This window comes from Parasteatoda tepidariorum, chromosome 5 (assembly GCF_982258835.1).
Source record: "Parasteatoda tepidariorum strain Cologne lab strain chromosome 5, Ptep-v5.0, whole genome shotgun sequence".
NCBI lineage: Eukaryota > Metazoa > Arthropoda > Arachnida > Araneae > Theridiidae > Parasteatoda > Parasteatoda tepidariorum.
In genome coordinates this window covers 2,839,526-2,859,757 of record NC_141759.1, presented here as the reverse complement: position 1 = coordinate 2,859,757, position 20,232 = coordinate 2,839,526, and the positions used below count along the sequence as shown (strand labels likewise).

The following is a 20,232-nucleotide window of genomic DNA, read 5'->3' as shown; positions in this document are numbered from 1 at the left end:
AGCGCTTTCACAATTTTTAAGAATGTTGCAATATTTTCTTCTTCGAATTTTACTCTCGATGGAGTGGCGAAGCGAGAGTTTGAAAGCTGACCACAAAAGAGTTTTCCGCAGAAAGCAGAAAACAAAAAAGAAAGAAAAAAAAAAAAAAAACTTCCGACTCGGCAGAATTTTTCTCCTCACTATTTATACCCTCATCCGTATCTCAAAACGTCGTCTGGATCTCTTCCACCCCCGCCCGCCAGCATCCCGTTGCTATGGTTACGCCGCAGCAGTCGGTCGATACGCAGAACAGTACTGAGGGTGGCATTGTGCGACCGGCATCTGACTCGTGAGCATCCCTCACTAAAATCTCTCTTTTGGGAACCTCAAATACAGCGTGTGTCTCTCTCAAAACATCATTTTCACTCAATTAACTTTATTCATGTGGAATTATAACACCTCATGAGTGTTGTTGTGATGGCCAAATGAGTGCACCTATGATTTATTTGATTGGAACACCTTTTGGGATTTGGTAACACCTATTGATTTATTTAGTGAACACTCTTAAATTACTTTTTTTTCTTTGTGTTGAAAATAGAATGAACTGGAATTTCAATTGATGTGACACTTCTTGGTGAACGTACAGTTTCGAAAATGCTAAAACAACCTGCGATTTATTCTGCAATACCTAATAAGATTGGATAGCAACACCTATTGGCTTTCTATAATACAGTGATATCAATAATAAGAAAATGTTTGTGAAGGTAAATAGAGCGAAATGGAGAGCGATGCCAATCTTAGCGTTCATCAATAGTTTTTAGTGACAAAAATACTAAAACACTTATGATTTATTGGGTAACAATTTCTTCTATCAAATTGTTTTCTAAATTGTATCCAAAGTACGGAAGTTTTTAAGACGGTAACAGAGTAAGTTACATTTAAAAATGAAAGTTATTAAAATAAAGCTGCATGCATGATTTAATAGAATGATTATTGTAAGACGTTTAACCAACGATCGACATATATATTCAATGTATTGCTATATAAAAACAAATTCTAGTTCGGAAGTAAATTTAACATAAGATGAAGTGCCCTTACCAGAATTATTTTTTCGATATTTGAATGTTTCAAAATGTGTTGTTATAAACTCTATATTTTCTCAATTTTTTAAAGAAATATGTTAATATTTTCAGTCAGGAAACCGTTCTTTATTTCAACAGGTTGAAATATAATGTTTAAGTTTTTTTCCCTAATATATTCAACTCCAGCTTTTAGAATTCATTGATAAACAACGGATAAGTAAAATAAGGGGATAATTATTATAATATCAAATAAAAGCAGAAAATAATTTCTATGTCTTTTGGAAGGTTTGTAGAAAATGTTCTAAACATTTCTGCTTACTAATTTCTTGGAAAATTATTAGATTTCAATTATTTAATGTAAACTATTTTACACAAATGCAATTACATAGATAAGAACTACTAAATTCTATTTTCCAAACATGCACGAATATTTTTCGTTTTTATTCAATTAATTGTAATTAATTTATGAATATTTTCAAGTGAATCCCAAAACTATAACACTTAAACATTCAGTTTTATTTTGTCTGGAAGTTCAAAATTTTAACAATTTGAGTAAATTTTAATAAGTGAAAAGATTTGTTTCAGTTAACTATAGTAGAAATAATAACATTGTTAAATTTATAATCCCCTTTACGTGATTTTGCAAACTAAATAAATAATATTTGCAAGAATAAATAAATAATATTTGAAAGAATAAACAAGTTTGTTTATATTCTTTATTCTAAAATGATTTTCCGTTCAATAATAGTGCAATATAATTTATATAAAAGCAATTCAAAAACAGTACTTATATAATTAAAATAGCAATACTTGAGAATGTCTTAATTGTCTTAAAAGAATACTTTATCTCCATGTTCTAAAATATCTTACCTGTTCTTCATGGCAAAAGATTTAATTAGCATTTAAGAGCTTGGTAATTTTCCTTAGTGAACGAACAGCATTGGCCACCCCAAACACTGTAATCAAAACAAAGCAAATAAGATTTACTTAAAAATGAAAAATTAATTGCTTTAAACAGACTTTTATTCTTTCGGACTAAAACTTCCATATTTCAGGAATGACTATGCACTTCATTAATAACATTTAAAAAAGAAAAAAAAATATAGCTTATACTTAAATAATTTATTTGTAATCAGTACTTTACCCAATTTTTTTTAAATTTGGTAATTTTGAAAGATACTCAATTTCCCGTTTCAATTTTTTTACATGTAATGAGATTTAACGTTTTATGCCTAAGTTGTAAAATCATTCACCTTTGCATTGTTTATCTAAAATGGGTATACATTTCACTCAACAAATTAAGCTATAACTGAATGCAAATAATTTTAAAAAATCCCAAGCAGCTATCAAACGCACATCCAGTTTAGACTGATTTTTACAAGCAATCAAGCGCCAAATCTATGAATTCAAAGTAATGTTCAATTAAATTATCGCCATATTGGCGAAAATGATTTTTGGCTGTTTTTTTAAAACCAGTAGGTTATACCAGATAGCAATGATTCCAGATACTTCTCTGAATATCGATGAAAAAACAGTGCTATAATCTCGATTATAAAAACATGCAATAATATATAAGATATTGCGGTGAATTTGATTTGTAATTCAACGATTGTTAAATTGATTTAGGAAAGACTGCTTTAGGATTTGACTGCTCTCTTAAGACAGATTTAGGAAAGAAAAGTAATGTTTGATGACGAATTAAGTTTTAAAACAGATTACTGATGAAATAGCGTGAGGAATAATAAGTGATGATCAACGTTTCAGTATTAAATTTTTAAGTTAGAAAAGTACGTTCACTAAAAGACTCGTTTAGCATTGAATCAATATGAAGAACTCGAATGGGTGAATTAAACGAACAAGTTTAACCCTGTTTTAGTTTGAAGAATGCGCTCAGTCATAAAAGCATGTTCCATCTTGATTTCCAACAAGATGTGCACCAGAAATAAATATTTTGAATTTAGGTGTTCATCTGTCGAAATGGTAACTTCCAGCATTTGATTTAAAAGGAGTGTTGTTAGAACTTTGAGAACCGAAACTGATTCCATCAGGAATAACTATGATCCGGATTCGTGTACCGCTGGTCCGGCCCTTGGTGCGTTGCACATTCAAACGCCTTTTGCGAGTTCTGCCTTCGATTCTTCTGCTTCTATTTGTTTTTTCTCTAATATTTGTAACTCTCATGCAAATTGCTGTTATACACTCACACAGAAGAGGTCACTTCGTGCCTGGTCGACACGACCCTCTCAGCAACTCCACCCTTCTACCCCCGACAGGGCACACCATCCTGGGGGTGCCCAGTCTACAACTTCCGAACAGTGTGACAAGGCCCGTTCCCCACAAGAGGCCGGAGACACTGAGAGTGGAGGCCTTTTTAGACAAGTCAGCTCCCACTCTCGAGGCTAATGCGGTTATTGTGAAAAATATGATCCACTGTACTAGGGTCAGAAGGGTGCTGGACTTCCTGGGTGCTCGGACATCCTCCAGGGAGAAGGTGCACGTGGTTGAGAAATTGTCATTTAAGGACGACACTGTGTTTGGAATGAAGAAGCCTTGTTGCTCGGATTATGTCAAATGGCATAAAAGAAAAACATGTCCTTCTGTGCCTCCCCTAGGTAAGTACCACTCAATTTTATGTAATTAGTACTTTTATCTGTATACACAGCTGCATACTTCTGTACACAGGTATTGCGACCCCTTCCTCAAAACCCAAAATGCTTTATTTTGTGGAATGTTTGAAGACTTTTTACTCTAAATTGTAGTTATTATATCGATATGCTACCATGAATGACCGAAATCAAGTGAATGTCGACTTTTAACGGTGAATGTCAACAATCACATAGTCGCTTTGGTGACTGTCAGATATGTTTGTTATATCCGATGTTTGACAATAATTTATTTGTTGATATTATATTTATTCGATATTTTAATATCTTCCGAAGATAGATTAGAAGAAACATCAGTGTTCGGAGTACCGGTTAAATGCAGACTGGACAAGGGCACTTAACCTTAAAAAAAAACATTGATGTAGTGCATACCGGGCACTTAACTAGACCTAGTATACAGTTCTGACATTTGACAAAAAGACTTTGAAAATGTCAAACATTCACCGGTAGAAATCAACAACCACCTGTTTCGGTCATTCACAGTAACAGATATAAAATAATTTTAACGCATTTTCTTTCAAATTCCCAATTGAAAAATGTTACATCGGTTGTGAGGAATTCTAACAGGTACCACTTACTAAATTGTATCCCAAAGGCTAGTTAACAACTATGTATACTTTAATGCAATTTATTTGTGTATTAATCGTGTGGGCTGATGAGAAGATTATATCTTTTATTTTCCGATTTTTTTTATAAAAGTTTTATCCTTTTTTTCCGGATTTTTTTCTGTTTTTATTATTATTATCATTTTCCCCCTAGTTGTTTCTTATTTTTTTATTGTTATTTTTCTTTTTCCCACTTTCTTCATATGTCTGTAATTTTCCTTTGTTTTATCTTCATTTTGAACTTATTTTATGAGTTCTATTTACTTGCAGCTTATGCGCAATAAATGAAACTTATTCTTTTTCTTAATTTTCTTCGTGTTTTTTTGTATTTATTTATTTTGCTGTATATATATATATATATATATATATATATATATATATATATATATATATATATATATATATATATATATATATATATATATATATATATATATATATATATATATATATATATATATATATATATATATATATATATATATATATATATATATATATATATATATATATATATATATATATATATATATATATATATATATATATATATATATATATATATATATATATATATATATATATATATATATATATATATATTTAAATATATATATATATATATATATATATATATATATATATATATATATATATATATATATATATATATATATATATATATATATATATATATATATATATATATATATATATATATATATATATATATATATATATATTACAACGTTTGCATATTTAACCTTCTTCAAAATATTTGGTACTGGTAAACGTAACTACATTTTTATTCTACAAAAGAAAATAGTCATTCAGATCTTATATACTTATGTTTAAATTATAAATATGTCGCTTTTTTTCTTGCTGAGTAGTCACTTGCACGCACTTTGAGACTACAGTATTCCCCGGATGCCCCCTGACGGAGACGGGACGGAGTTAAGCTTTGTTATCTTATAAATATGTCGTAGTGAGTTAATCTGTTTAATTTTCACTCTTATCACACTATTTTTACAATAAAAGATAAATAATGTTTTTACAAAGAAAAGCTTTCCACAAGAATATTTGCACGAGATTACAAATTGACAGCTATGGGTTGACAAAATGAGAGTTTAACCTATCGATTACCCTTAAAAAAAGACTAATTTTTGCACTAATTTAAGAAAAGTTGTCATTTAAATACTTTATTTTGTTTCAAAATAGCTTCCTAAATACTTTCAAAATGATATTTTGAAGCAAAAATTCACAATTAAAGCAAACAGATTTCGCGATGACGCTCTCAGATTATAAGAACAATTCACGATCTAAAATCTTATGTATGGTTTGACAAAGAGTTGGATATCCTATTTTTAATAAATTTTACATTAAAGAAGGAAACTTTCCAACGACTACGCTTTTCACAAAATATTTTATACAGTGATAGACATTTAAAATACAAAGCATTCAGAAATTTTTGTAATTTTGCCAACATTTTAAAAGCCTTATCACGTGAGATCTCGAACAATGTGGCATTGTTTATAAACTTTCAAATCCCATAAAGTGGTGTTGAAAATAAGTTCAAATGAACTAAAAGTAATAACATTAACTTAGCTATTAAAAGATTAAATTTTTACCAACATTGTGGAAAATTGGCAGCCCTGTTAAAGCAAGAGTGTAAGTATTTGATTCATTTTAATCAATAACTTTCCATTAGAATTTACTGAGCTTGAAATCAAATATTCTCCTAAAGAAAGTTTTCCCAGTTTGTATAGATTCTGTTTTCGATCAAAACAATTCAGAGCAAAACAGGACAGAGAAATCGATCAGTGAAATAACACTGAAAAATAAACAGGTAGTTATCGACAAGAGGCTATTTTATAAAATAAAAGAGGAATCGTATTATCGTGTTTTAAACAGATCATTAGAATAAATTACAATAACTTTCGAGGAAGTATAAATAGATTCTATAATAGAAAACTGAGCATTATGCGTAAGGTGCCATTCATAATGGGTGTCACATTTTCTGACACACTCTTCGTCACGAAATGTCACATATCACGATGTATTGTATAAACATATACCAACGGTTCTGAAATAAGCACGTGTAGTAAAACATATTTCTAATTTTATTTTGAGTCCACGTGACATACGATTGTGAGATGAAGTGACGTTTTCATGACACTAATAATGTTATTTTAGTCTTTATGAGCATCATAACGGCCTCTACTTATTTTAATGAATGATTTATAAGAACTAATAGGGTGGAAATATTCACCTTGCTAGTCTTACATTATTTTAAATTAACTGCATACTGTGATATCACACTTTATCCTCACCTTCAAGCTTGACATCACTCCTGGACGGCCCCAATGGTGAATTAACCCATAACATTATACATTTCAGACTCACAACTAAACTGACTTACATGGAGAAAATTACCTTTATAATAAATTGCTAGCAATTTTATTTTTTCTACTACAATTTGAAACACAGAACCAAATATAGATTTAAATATCATTCAAAATTTTAGTAGATAAGAATACTAATCTAAGAATAATGCTAGTTATAGTGCTCTCTAAGTAACCAATTTGCGAATGGTAACCACTGGCTACCCGTGTCATAAAAAATTATAGACACTTTTACATTTTTAATAACCACGTTTAGATAAGTGTACAGTTAGTGTACACTACGCAAAATAAAAAAAGATATTACCCTGAATAACTTTCGTTCTAATGATCGGATTTTCACATTCTAGGAATCACTCTTAATGGTTCCTGGGATTGACTTCAAATATGCTAATGAATGAGTGGTCATTATTAATTAAGGTGTGAAATGAAACACAAAAACGCACTTTCTTTGAATGAACATATATTATTTTTTACATATTTGGATTCCTGACCCTCAAAATAGGGGACAGACAGAATTTCGGAAAGATTTGATTATAAACTGGGGGCTCAGAAGCTATATATGTTTTGCGATAGTCCCCCAAAAACAGCCAAGCAAAGTCGCCGCCACAAATGAGTCATTTAAAAACCATAGAGAAACTCAAGACAGCAATGCCTAATTTTACTCAGTTGCTAAGCAAACCATTTCGTTCAACAAAAAAAAAAATTAAATAATAACTCTGTGATTGATAGGAGAGGTTTATTGACTAAGAGTGAATACAAAAAATCTCGACGTCTCTAGGCAATAGAAATTTTTTCAACTGATTTCTGACCAAAAAGCCAAGATTTTTTTCTTTTTAATCTCCTTCGAAAAGAAAATTCGAATAGATTTGTAAATTATTTATGATTTTCTAAGGTTTTATAATTTGAATACATGATTCAGATAAAATGTGTTTTACATTGTTTTTTTCCTCGTTTATACGAAGATTTTATTCTAAAATTAAATTTTCATAATTTATTATAATTATATACAAGATTTTAGAGATCATTTTTACTGTTTTAAACGCTCAAAGATTTTCCCTCGTTCATGTTTTCAATGCTCAAATAAAAATAATATTTAGGCATTTTTAGTAGCTTTGAGGAATGTTACAGCTTATTGATTTTTTCCAAAACCTCTCTGTATACACGTTTGTGAGTACATAATTTTAAAGGCCACTATACTATTTATTTTATTATTCATTTTAAAACAAGATTCTTTTCTTCGAAACTAGAAAAGAGATGAATTTTTATTTTCGCTAGATTCATTCTTTTCGTTCTCAGGGTATTAATGAAAATTTGAATCGAAGATCTTTTCTATCGTCATAAAAATGATCTACTGATTTTTTTTCCAATCATTCTGATGAGCTAATTTAAATGCGTAAGCACATACTTTTTTGAAAAAGCTTATCATTTATTCTGAGTGTTCTTTGTAACGCGTGATTGAAAAATTCGAACGAAGCGAAATCTTTTGCAATAAACAAACAAGATTTTAAATTGTTTTCCATCCCATGTCGATTCATAAAAGTATCGAAAAAAAAAAAGAAACTTTATTTTGGTCTACACATGGAGAAAGAATAATAACGATAATAAAAATTTCCATCCGCTTTATGCTTATTTAAATGGCATGCAAGTTATTAGGGTATTGAAATAGGTCTTTAGAGAATATTTAAAAAAATTTAAAAAGTGATCTGAGAATTCAGAAGTAAGGTTGTTTTCGAGCATCATAACTTTACTTTTATGATTTCAATTACACAAGAGAAGTTCAATAAGATTGAAATTAGGCCATACGCTTCGTAATAAGCAGAAAAGCCTGCCTATGAATGTATGCATATATATATATATATACACTGAGGCACACTGAGGCACTTTGGGCACACTGAGTGGCCAAATTATTATGACCACCCCTTCAGTACGCTGTTGGGTCATCTTTTTCGTTTATTACTGCCTTAATTCGTCTGGGCATGGATTCTACGAGATGTTGGTAGGTGGTAGAAGGTATGCCAGACCATTCTCACTGAACTGCACTTGCCAATTCCTGCAAATTTGATGGTACTGGAGCCATCTGTCTGAGCGCCTGTTCAATTTCGTCCCACAAATTCTCAATTGGATTGAGATCTGGGGATTCTGCTGGCCAACGAAGCAAGTAAAATTCTCCGTCATGCTCTTCGAACCATCTGAGGACAATGCCAGCTTTATGACAAGGAGCGTTGTCCAGCTGGAAGTATCCATCCCCGCCAGAGTACACCATTGACATAAACGGATGTACTTGATCTGTGATGATACTTAAATACCCTTGGGCATTAAGGCGTTGTGGTACAGGAATGAAAGGACCCGTACAATACCAAGAGAATATTCCCCATACCATAACGTTGCCACCACCAGCTTGAAGTGCGTGGCAATGCAGTTGGGGTCCATGCTTTCGTGCTGTCTTCTCCATATTCTCATCCTGCCATCTGCGCGATGCATTTGAAATCGTGATTCATCGGACCACATGACCCTCTTCCAGTCATCTACTATCCAATGTTTGTGCTCCTTTGAAAATTGGAGACGTCTGCGCTTATTTAAAGCAGACAGTAGAGGCTTACGAACTCTGCTTCCATACCCTATACGGCACTATGTGCGTCGAACAGTCCGTTCAGAGACGTTCACAGTTGCTCCTTGATAAAGATCACTTGCAATTTGTCGCACTGTTGCTCTTCTGTTGCGCTGCACAACCCTGGCCAGCCTTCTCCCTGATCGAGCATTCAGTACCCTGTGACGACCACAAGTCTGACGTTGAGATCCGGGTTTTTGCTTGATTGTCCATTCTTTGTACACATTAACAACTGCTGCTCTAGAACACTTCACAAGTGCAGCCATTTTGCTGATACTCGTTCCGACACATCTCGCACCCACAATCATTCCACGTTAAAATTCAGTTAAATCACTTTTCTTTCCTATATCTGAGCAAGCAGCACAGTATAACTGATGACTCACTTGTCCAGCATTCCCGTGTTATAGTTATCTTGCCCTCTAGCGGCAGCGCTGTGACGCAATAACTCATTTGCATAAAACTGTGAGGTGGTCATAATAATAAGTCATAAAAATTTGGCATGAAAAGTGGTCATAATAATAATTTAATAATTTAGCAAGGGTACTTAAAATAGAATCAGAGCTCTCATTTGGATGATGACTAGAAAATCTCCCATTGTTTTTTGTTTGCAGAATTTAGCTCGATGAACAAATCCGTGACCGCTTTAAAATTTGGACTACAACATTGGACTGCAAAGGGTTAAAAGTGATTGCTGACCAAATCAAAGTTCCTGATAGTACCATCAAAAAATTTTGATGGTTTATGCTTTTTTTCAGGGTGATTCATGATGGTGCCAACATCATTTGATGGTCACCATTTTCCTTTTTGCGTTCATGGTTTTTGATATGCCAACAAACTTCACTCACTTCATGATGAAAAATGCTTCTTTAATGCTATGAGGGTTCGCCATCAATAGAAGTTTGATTCTCATAGACCAACAATCCATGATGATTCCATTTATAGATTTCCATGATGGTTTTTAATGGGAATTCTTATGGGTTCACAGGAATATACCATGAAAACAATTTTTTTATTTTTTATGTCGGAACATCATGAATCAGTTCGAATTCCTACATTGGGATGATGATGGTTCATGATCGTTTCAACATTTGATTTCTAAGAAACTATGATGGAAATTTCTGATGATTCAACATAAACAAATCATCGAAACAAGTTGCTATTCTTATGTTGGACCATCATAAATCAGTTCGAATTCCTACTTTGAGATAATGGTAACTTATGTTAGTTATTATCAAAAATATAATGATTCATGATGGAAATATTGATGGTTACCATCAAGATTATCCATTCATGGAAAACCATCAAAAATTTTGACTTGGGTGAATACATTTTAATTAATTTGTTTGAAGAATTATAAATATAAGATTTTTGTTTAACTTTCTTAACTACTTAAATATATTAAAAATACTCTTACATCAAACATTCCATTTGAAACAACAATAACACCTGACTAGTGCAAAATCATAATTTTTGAAATTGAGTTTATTGTAAGTTTAAATTCCATGAACTTTTAACGTTCTAAAAATAGTTTATTTTTGTTTTATTCCAACTGTTTACAAAGTTCCAGCAGTTTTCATGATAACAGTGGATAGACTAATGATTTTATGTTTTTATATGCGTTTAGCTCGGGAAGACTGATTGTGCAGCTCATAGGAAATAAAAAAAAATAATAAAAATATGCGATTAGCTCAAAATTAGATTTTTTTCACATTTACGCATTTTTCACACCTACACGATGAATCATATTGTTTTTGAAATAATTGTCGACAATTTTTCATGAGTGTTTATGATTAAAGTACGAATGTTTTGAACTGCAGACTAAGAGAAAAAAGTGAAATTTAATTTTTTATGCATTTTTCTCTCTCCAATTTTTAAAAATTTGCTATTTTTAACTGCATTGATTCCTAACTCAGTAATATATGCACTTGTTTTTTTTAAATAATAGTTCAAAACATAGTGGACAGCCTTATAAATGAAATCCTCAAAGGAATTTTTGTTCTGGTAGATATAATTATTTCTACTGTGTTTAGCGCATGCACAAAAAATGCCCAATTTTTTCTTAAAAACGGAAGTTTAAAAATGATAATAAAAAATTAATAATAATTTTTCGCTAGTTCGCTAGTTTCTACGCATAATAAAACAAATAAACCAGTTTTCAAAAATTTTATGTTAATATTTAAAAAAAAAAAGTTGTCGAATCTAGTCAGATACCTTAAATACCATATTGTGGTACCCTTTTAAATTTGTATAAATTTAAGAAAAAGTTATATTTTCGAAGCTTCAAAGCTGGTTTACATAATAGTTTAAATACATTTCTCTAACCACCCTAAAACTCTTGTGCAAAAAAAAAGGGAAAAAAAATGGATTAGAAATGGATGTTACTATTTTATAAAGAAAATATACAAAATTGTCAATAACATTTCAATGTTCAAAATCATTCGAACATTTTAACTATGAAACATAAAAAAAACCTTTATTCCGCAAAATAATAATTATTTTATTAATAATGAACATTTCGCTATGCAACTCAACGGAATGCTTCGTCATAAGCGTTTCCCAATTTTTCTAAACATTAAAGATTTCCGATTAAAAAAAAAAAAAACAATTCTCCCCCTAAACGGCATCAATTTTCTCTTAAAAATTTTAATCTCGCACATTGAATGGCGTCTGGGTTTTGAGCGTAAAAATGACTTGGCGCTTCATTTCATTATGAATGGAGATATATTTCATTTCTTACGCGCAGTTTTAATTCAAAAGCGCGCCAATGAAAAGAAGAAAGAAAAAATATTATTTTTAGAATAAAAATACTTCATTAAGTTCGACTAAGCAAAGTCTCCGAATTTTTTTTTTGTACTTGATTTTTTTTGTGTGGACAAAAAGTGGTAAGAAAGGAGCAGTTTTGAATAATGAGCATTCGTCATTATCTCTTTATACAATATTGCATAAAAGTGGGTAATAGTTAACATCCCAGAAGAATAATTATTTAAGATCTTCAGAAATTGTTTTTTTTTTAAATTTTCCTTTATGTTTAGTTTGAAGTATAGACTTGAAAAAAAAGAACGTAATTATGTCGTGAATGGGTTTTTAAAGAGTTTAAATAGATTTTTTCATCCATCGCGATGAACTTAGCTTCCAGCCTGATGTTAAATAAAGTTTTTTTTAAATATATATTTAGAAAGGAATTGCGCTTTATAACTTTAAATGAGCATTCTATGGAAGTTAAATACATTTTTAAAATGAATGAAAGTTTCATGGGAAAATGCGTTTGCTCAAGTGTGCCCTCCTGCCAGAGTTGGCCAAAAATGTAATCGATTACATTTTTTGATTACAGTAATCAATTACTTGTAATCATGATTACAATTTTCAAAAATTTTGATTACAGCTGTAATCATGATTACAATATTGATTACAGTAATCAATTACTTGTAATCGTGATTACAAAGTTTGATTACAGCTGTAATCATGATTACATAGTCGATTACAGTAATCAATTACTTGTAATCATGATTACAATTTTCAAAAAATTTTGATTACAGCTGTAATCATGATTACAATTTTGATTACAGTAATCAATTACTTGTAATCATGATTCCAAGTAATTGCGATTACAAGTAATCACAACAAAAACGATTACAAGTAATTATGATTACAAGTAATCAAAATATATGATTACATGTAATTTGATTACATGTAATTTGATTACATGTAATCATGATTACATGTAATCTAATTACACGATTACAAGACTATTGTATTCTTATAAATGATTATATTTTACAGTAGATAGTAGAATGTATTTTATAATGATACATTTTGCACGTATTAACATGTACTGCATTTTGTACGTATTTGTATGCGTACAAATGAATGTAACTGAAATGTATGTACATATGATTTTATCTAGTGCATATGTTCAGACATTTTAGTATCACACACATGTACATACACTTATATTGTAGGTATAAAATATATGTACGTATGTATATAGATAATAATTACGTATGTATGTGCAAACAATGTAAGCATGTACATTTATACACAATGAATATATGCATTTTACGCAAATATTTGTGTATGTAAAATGTATATCTATGTTCATGTACGCATGTATATACAAGTACTTGTGTTTGTACGAACATACATACATTGTCTGTACAATGTATGTCCCATGCATGTATGTGCAATTTATTTATGAACAGTACAATATATGTATGCATGTACAATATTGGTATATCTGTAGGATGTACAATATATGTATGTATACATGTACATGATATGCATGTCCACTGTATTTATGTACATGTACATAATATGTTCATGCTCAATGTAAGTATCCAAATATGCATAATACATTTGTGAACTATTGTACGTACATTGGGCGTATTTATATTTCACATATATTCATACATGCATTCGACATGCATAACGTACGTACACACATTTGAGATGCATATATTGTACAGATGTATATACATATAGCGTACAGATGTATATACATATAGCGTACAGATGTATATTCATATAATGTACATATGATGAAATGAACATATAATGTTCATATAATGTACATATGTGTGTACATATACAGTACGTATGTGCATAAATATATTGGGCATAATTCTTTCGTACAAATTTTACATGTGTACATGCATGCTGTCCCTATCTATGCATATGGTGCAATGTATATATGTGGATGTATCCACACATGTACAATACACGTATGTTCCATGTATGCATATCCATATGTACTATATATGCACGTACAATACATGAATGTATGTACATACATTGTACATGCGTACATACATTACACGTATACATATGTACATTACATTTATGTCTAAATATGTGTACAATGCAATAAATAAAATGCATGTAAGTTAACTTTTAATGACTCAAGCAAGTTAAATGACGAAATCAAACGATATTTAAATTTAGTTTTCAGCTTTAATTGTTCTATATCATTTTGAAATTCTCTGAATAAAAAATTATTTTCAGGTATTTTCATGAAATGTTTGACAATACAGATTTATTTTTTTTATAACATAATGCATGATTCATAGAAATTTTTTAAATGGTAAGAAAAACGGTAAATTTTATGTGTGGAATTAATATTTAGAAATTCCAAATAAAATTATCGTTTGCTTTCTAAAAAATATGAGGTCGAGTTTCATATACCTTAGAATAATTTTAAAACAAATTTTAATAACTTTACTCAAATTTTTTTAATGTATGCACAATGTATGTGTATATTGTAATTACATATATTTAAATGTACGCACGTATTTGTACATTACCTGTAATTATGTACATGTATACGTTGTATGCACATGCATACATTGTGCATATAACTATTTTTTGTACATCCATGCATTACATGCGCATAAGTATTAACAAAGTATGTAGTTATACAAGTACATACGTAAGTTGCACATAAGTACATACTTTGCGTGCACATATATCGTATGTACATATAAATATGCGTGTATACATGTACGCATTTTATTTACGCAACTATGTGCATATATTGTACCTTTAAATAACATTCTTACATATTGTAAGCAAATACGTACAATTTTATATACATACGTACATTGTATATGCGTGCTATTATCGTAAATTTATACAATATATGCACTTAAGTACATAAAAGCATGCAAACGCATAAGCATTATTTTCATATACGTTCATACATACATTGTCTATGTATACAAAGATACAAAACATTGCCTTTTTGTACAAACTAACATACATGCGTACATGTATCATAAATGCATAATTATATGTACTAAGCATATGCGCATTGCATTAAGTATATTACAATATAATTATGAATATTGTACGTACAAACAACGTTTGTGCATACATTGTATGTATAGGAATCGAAAAGTGTACGTTCATGCGTGCGTACATTCTATGTACATAAAAATAAGTAAACACATGAATACTTACATAAAAAATTTGACTATAGTATACAATCGTAATAACTTGTAATCGTATAGTTTGATTACAAGTAATCACAATTACATGTAATCATGATTACATGTAATCATATATTTTGATTACTTGTAATCATAATTACTTGTAATCGTTTTTGTTGTGATTACTTGTAATCGCAATTACTTGTAATCATGATTACAAGTAATTGATTACTGTAATCAAAATTGTAATCATGATTACAGCTGTAATCAAAATTTTTTGAAAGATGTAATCACGATTACAAGTAATTGATTACTTGTAATCGTGATTACAAGTAATTGATTACTGTAATCAGAATTGTAATCATGATTACAGCTGTAATCAAAATTTTTTGAAAATTGTAATCACGATTACAAGTAATTGATTACTTGTAATCGTGATTACAAGTAATTGATTACATAGCTGTAATTATCTGTAATCAATTACAGTTGTAATCGATTACTGTAATCAACGGCCAACTCTGCCTCCTGCCCATACCTGTTTCAGGACACGCTATTTGATATTTTTTTTTATTTGAAAAAAATAATAAGCTTTTTTTAAATATCATTGTTTCCTATTCCAATATCATTAAAGCTGTTTTACTACTTATGATGTGTGCGGCTGCCTGTTGATAACTTAAATAATGAAAATACCAACGATGGTTTACGTTTACGTAAATATAGGTAACGGTAATGGTTTGCGAGCTGTAAAAAAAAGTCAAGCTTGAGGAATATATGTAGTCATTAACATAGAATTTATGAGCACAGAAGTTCAAGTTAATAGACAAAAGCGAACTCTTTATAGTAGGTAAAATTTTCAAAATCTCCCCCACGTTTGCTCCAAAAATTGTGAAATCACATCTGACCTCTGCGACGGTTTTCGAAGTACACTATATCCGTATTTGGGGACTTTACATTTTGACGCCCGACCACTATGAGACATATAACTGTAGTAGTGTGACATCGTGTGACAAGAGTGTGCCATATTCACGTTTCAGCTTAGTCACACGGTGACCCAATTGAGACGTAAATGCCACAATTTCGTCAAATCGTGACTCTGTTGAGACGTGACTAATCCACATCTTTGTTACATGGTGACCCAGTTGAGACGTGAATATGTCACATCTTTGTCGCCCGGTGACCCTGTTGAGACGTAAATATGTCACAGTTTCGTTACACCGAGACCATGTTGAGACGCAGACGACTTCACATGGTGAGGTCATTGCGACAGCTATGTGGTCTCTTGTTGACGTCTGAATGACGACCTAAAGTGACGTCACCATAGGCGGACATGGTAACTTTCAAAAACTTCGCATGTGACTTTGCAAATGAGTCTCCGTGACTGCCGTATTTTTGTCTGGCAACCGTGCTATCTGAGAGACAGGAAATGCGTCAAAGGATTACATTTAAGTTTAATTGAAATTATGTAATTTAACGTATAAAATTAATATAATTTACTGAAATCAAAATTGAATTTGTATTTAATATTTAAAATGCGGTCATGAAATCGGACGTTATCGGCTGCAAGTTTGTTGATAATGGAAAGGAAAAAATTATTGAGAAATTGTTCTTCAAATATTGGGCCCCTTCTGTTTCCGAATGATTTACCATTATTCAGGGAAGTTTTTTCAAGTTCTTCTGCCTTTTCCTTAGGAAAATTTTGCTTCATATTGGCTGCTAAAAAAAATTTCCACTTTACTAATGATTCTGATAGAACAAAATGAAAACTTAAGAAATAGAATCCTAAAAATATCCTCCCTGCTGGAGGGCGTATTCAAGCGATGCGATCGCGAATTGTTCACATAAAAATTGTGTTCTTTTTCTTCGTCTGCTAGAATATTTTTGAATAAAATAAATCATATCAGGCCTGTTTGTGACTATAAAATTTGTGCAAAGTTTGAAATTTTTAACATCAGTCTATGAACATACACCGAAGACCCACTACATTATAACCACCCTCCATCTATAACAGTGGGCTCGCCCAGGTTTTCATGGTTTCTCGCCTGGGAACAATGTTTTTAGCACATTAGGACCCATAATCCTCATAGAACGATCCCTGATGTCTGTAAGCTACTTGAACATAGTTCACCTATTCATGGTAACAGTTTTTCCTGCGGGGGATAATGTTTATCAACAAGATAATGCACCATGTCATAAGGGTCGAATCGTCATGGATTAGTTCGAGGAACATTCCAGTGACTTTCAAGTCGTGTCTTGGCCCCCAAATTCACCTGACCTTAATCCAATAGAGCATTTGTGGTCCTACTTGGAAAACCAAATTCGTGCTGCCACGCTACCCCCTCGCAATGTGAGGAAATTGCAGGACCAGTTGGTGAGCGCTTGATACCAGATACCTCAGACTACCTATCAGCACCTTGTGGAATCAATACCACGGCGGGTGTTAGCAGTTTTGAGGGCTAAAGGTGGTCCTACATGTTATTAGCAGGGTGGTCATAATGTAATGGCTCTTCGGTGTATATTCTATTTTAAAAACAGATGGAAAAAACATCCAAATTCTTTCATCAAATAGATAATACAAAATAAATTTATTGCGCAAATAAATTTATTAGACACGATATTTGAACTAGCGATGTTTCACATTTTAAATCTTTTTTCAGACATTTTGAGCTCAAGGAAAGGGAGAAATATTGTATGGAAATAATTTCTTTTTTGAACAAACACGTTCACGAAAATAAATTATTTTTCTAAGTCATATATATGATGGTTTTCGAAAACATTTGAAAAGGTCACATTTTTAAATGCAATCATTATGACCATTTGCGACTCTATTGGGATTCACATATAAATTCCTTATGTTAATGGGTTTCTAATGTTAAATATGTTAGTCTCAAAAAGTTGCTTAAAAGACTTATACATATTGTAATGAAATCATAACTTTACTCAAATTAGACTTTTATTACTTATTTTTGTGTTTACTCAAATTGGAAGTTCGTTAAATTTAGACTTCAAAGTGTGAACAAACTATCCTCTGGCTGTGCCATGCCCACATTTGAAAGCTCAAAACGTAAACACAAGATTCAATTTTTTGACATCATCGCGAATTTTTATATTATTTTATAGTTTTCGCAAGATAAAACTTTATTTCTAAATATGAAAGCTATAAGCTAATAACATGTATTTGAAAATTAACCATTAATATACCTTTAACAAAGCTTTTGTTTTCACACTCCATCTGATTATCGAGCACGTTGGACGACGACGACGATCTGTAGTTGGTAAGGTACCTGCCCGCGCTAGCGTGCACCAGACCTCTTAATCTGTGCTTTGCCCAGGAGCGACTGGTACTGTTGGCATAGAAACGTTGGACGATATCATTTGCGAATATTTAAAATAAAAATGTGAGATTTTTACTACTGGTATTATGTTTTTTTTATTAATTTGTTCTTTTAATTTTCAAGCTTGCCCAGATCAAATATATCTTTAAAAAACACAAAGGAGCTAATTACGACAGAAAGAAGGTATCAGGAATTTTAAAAAAAATGGATGTTGATGTAAAAATTTCTGCAAAAAAAGAAAAGAACCTGATTTAAATAATTCTTTTCTCCAATTTGAAGAAAACAATGTACTAATTGGTGGGCTTAAATATTTTAGCACCATTTCGTAAATATTTTCTGATTTATTAATGTATCAAAAATAAATTTCTGAGAATGAAACGAAAGTCAGTGCAGTTTTTAATGTTTTTTTGTGATATTAAATTATTAAAAAATATGTTATTCGAATTTATATTTATTAAATAACACTTTAGCAATGCATAGTAGTTATCATTTAATCCTCTTTATAAGTTTTAAAACCTGCATTTTTTTTTAAAAAAAAGGTGAGTATTTTTATGATTTTAATATTGACGTTGTATTGTATAATGTACTTCGTGCTAGCAGAAATGCGCTTATGGTGACAAAACTAACATGAGAGAAGTTAAAAAAAAATAAGTAAGGCATAAGTGACTACTAAAAAAATTAAAAAAAATTCGAAAAATTGCCGGAGTATTTTAGAAAATGTGATTTTTACATTAAAGTGGCGTTTTATCAGAATGTTATTTTTCAATCTCCGTGTACCATTTTCTTGAAACTATAAAAGACATAGCCTTGAAATTTTAACAATACATTTATTGTGCATATGTACAGTGATCAAAGCAAAAAACGGACCATATCTTTTGATTTAATGATCGGATCTTCGCGTTCTAGGACTCAATCTTAATGATTCAAGGGGATAACCTCAAATATGCTAATTACGTGCAGACTATATTTAAAATACAAAATCAGACACGAAAACGTACCTTCTCTGAATAAACAAACCTCTTTTTCAACAGATTTGGATTTCTGACCCTTAAAATATAGAGGGTAGCAGCAATATGGGAAATAGGGTCCTTATAGATTGGTCAGGAGAGCTGTCTAAAGTTTGGATCCCTAAATGTTAATTTTATTTTTTGCGTATTTCACCATAGCTCCGACAACATTTTAAGGGAATTGAAATTTTTTTACACATAACTATGAAATTCGTTTATCTAAAGATAATTTCATGCAAAATATCACTCTTAGTAAATATTTTTTTATTGTACTGTACAGATTCTGAGGTGAAAATTTTGAGATAATTCACGAAATTTTACTTTTTAACTGTCAATAGCGTGCCAAAAAATGGCATTTTGCAGTGGTGCTCAGTATTTATTATTTTTTTTTAAATAAAAAAATATCGATTTGTATAATTCTCAGTAGATGTAAGAGTGTACAAATCAGCTCCATCAAAAATTTTAAATCTTTATGTGGAATACAGTTTAAGAAAAAGTACATAAAATTTGCCATTTTAATATTTTATTTTACTTTATAATCTTCGTTGAACATCTGACCCAATTTTTTGGGTTTACGATTACTAATGAACTCCGTAGCCTTGTCATTTTGAAGCTAATCCAGAAGACAAAGAA

The 20,232-nt window shown here is 30.8% G+C and overlaps 1 protein-coding gene across 1 annotated transcript in view; it reads left to right on the top strand.

Annotated features, from left to right (window-relative positions):
- Nucleotides 1-297: 297 nt before the first annotated feature.
- LOC107437815 (beta-1,4-N-acetylgalactosaminyltransferase bre-4) overlaps nt 298-20,232 on the top strand; it is a 150,066-nt gene continuing 130,131 nt past the window's right edge. Inside the window, exon 1 of the mRNA XM_016049931.4 lies at nt 298-3,673. Coding sequence (XP_015905417.1) covers nt 3,118-3,673 — 556 coding nt within the window. The 5' untranslated portion in view covers nt 298-3,117. The remainder of the gene's footprint in view (nt 3,674-20,232) is intronic.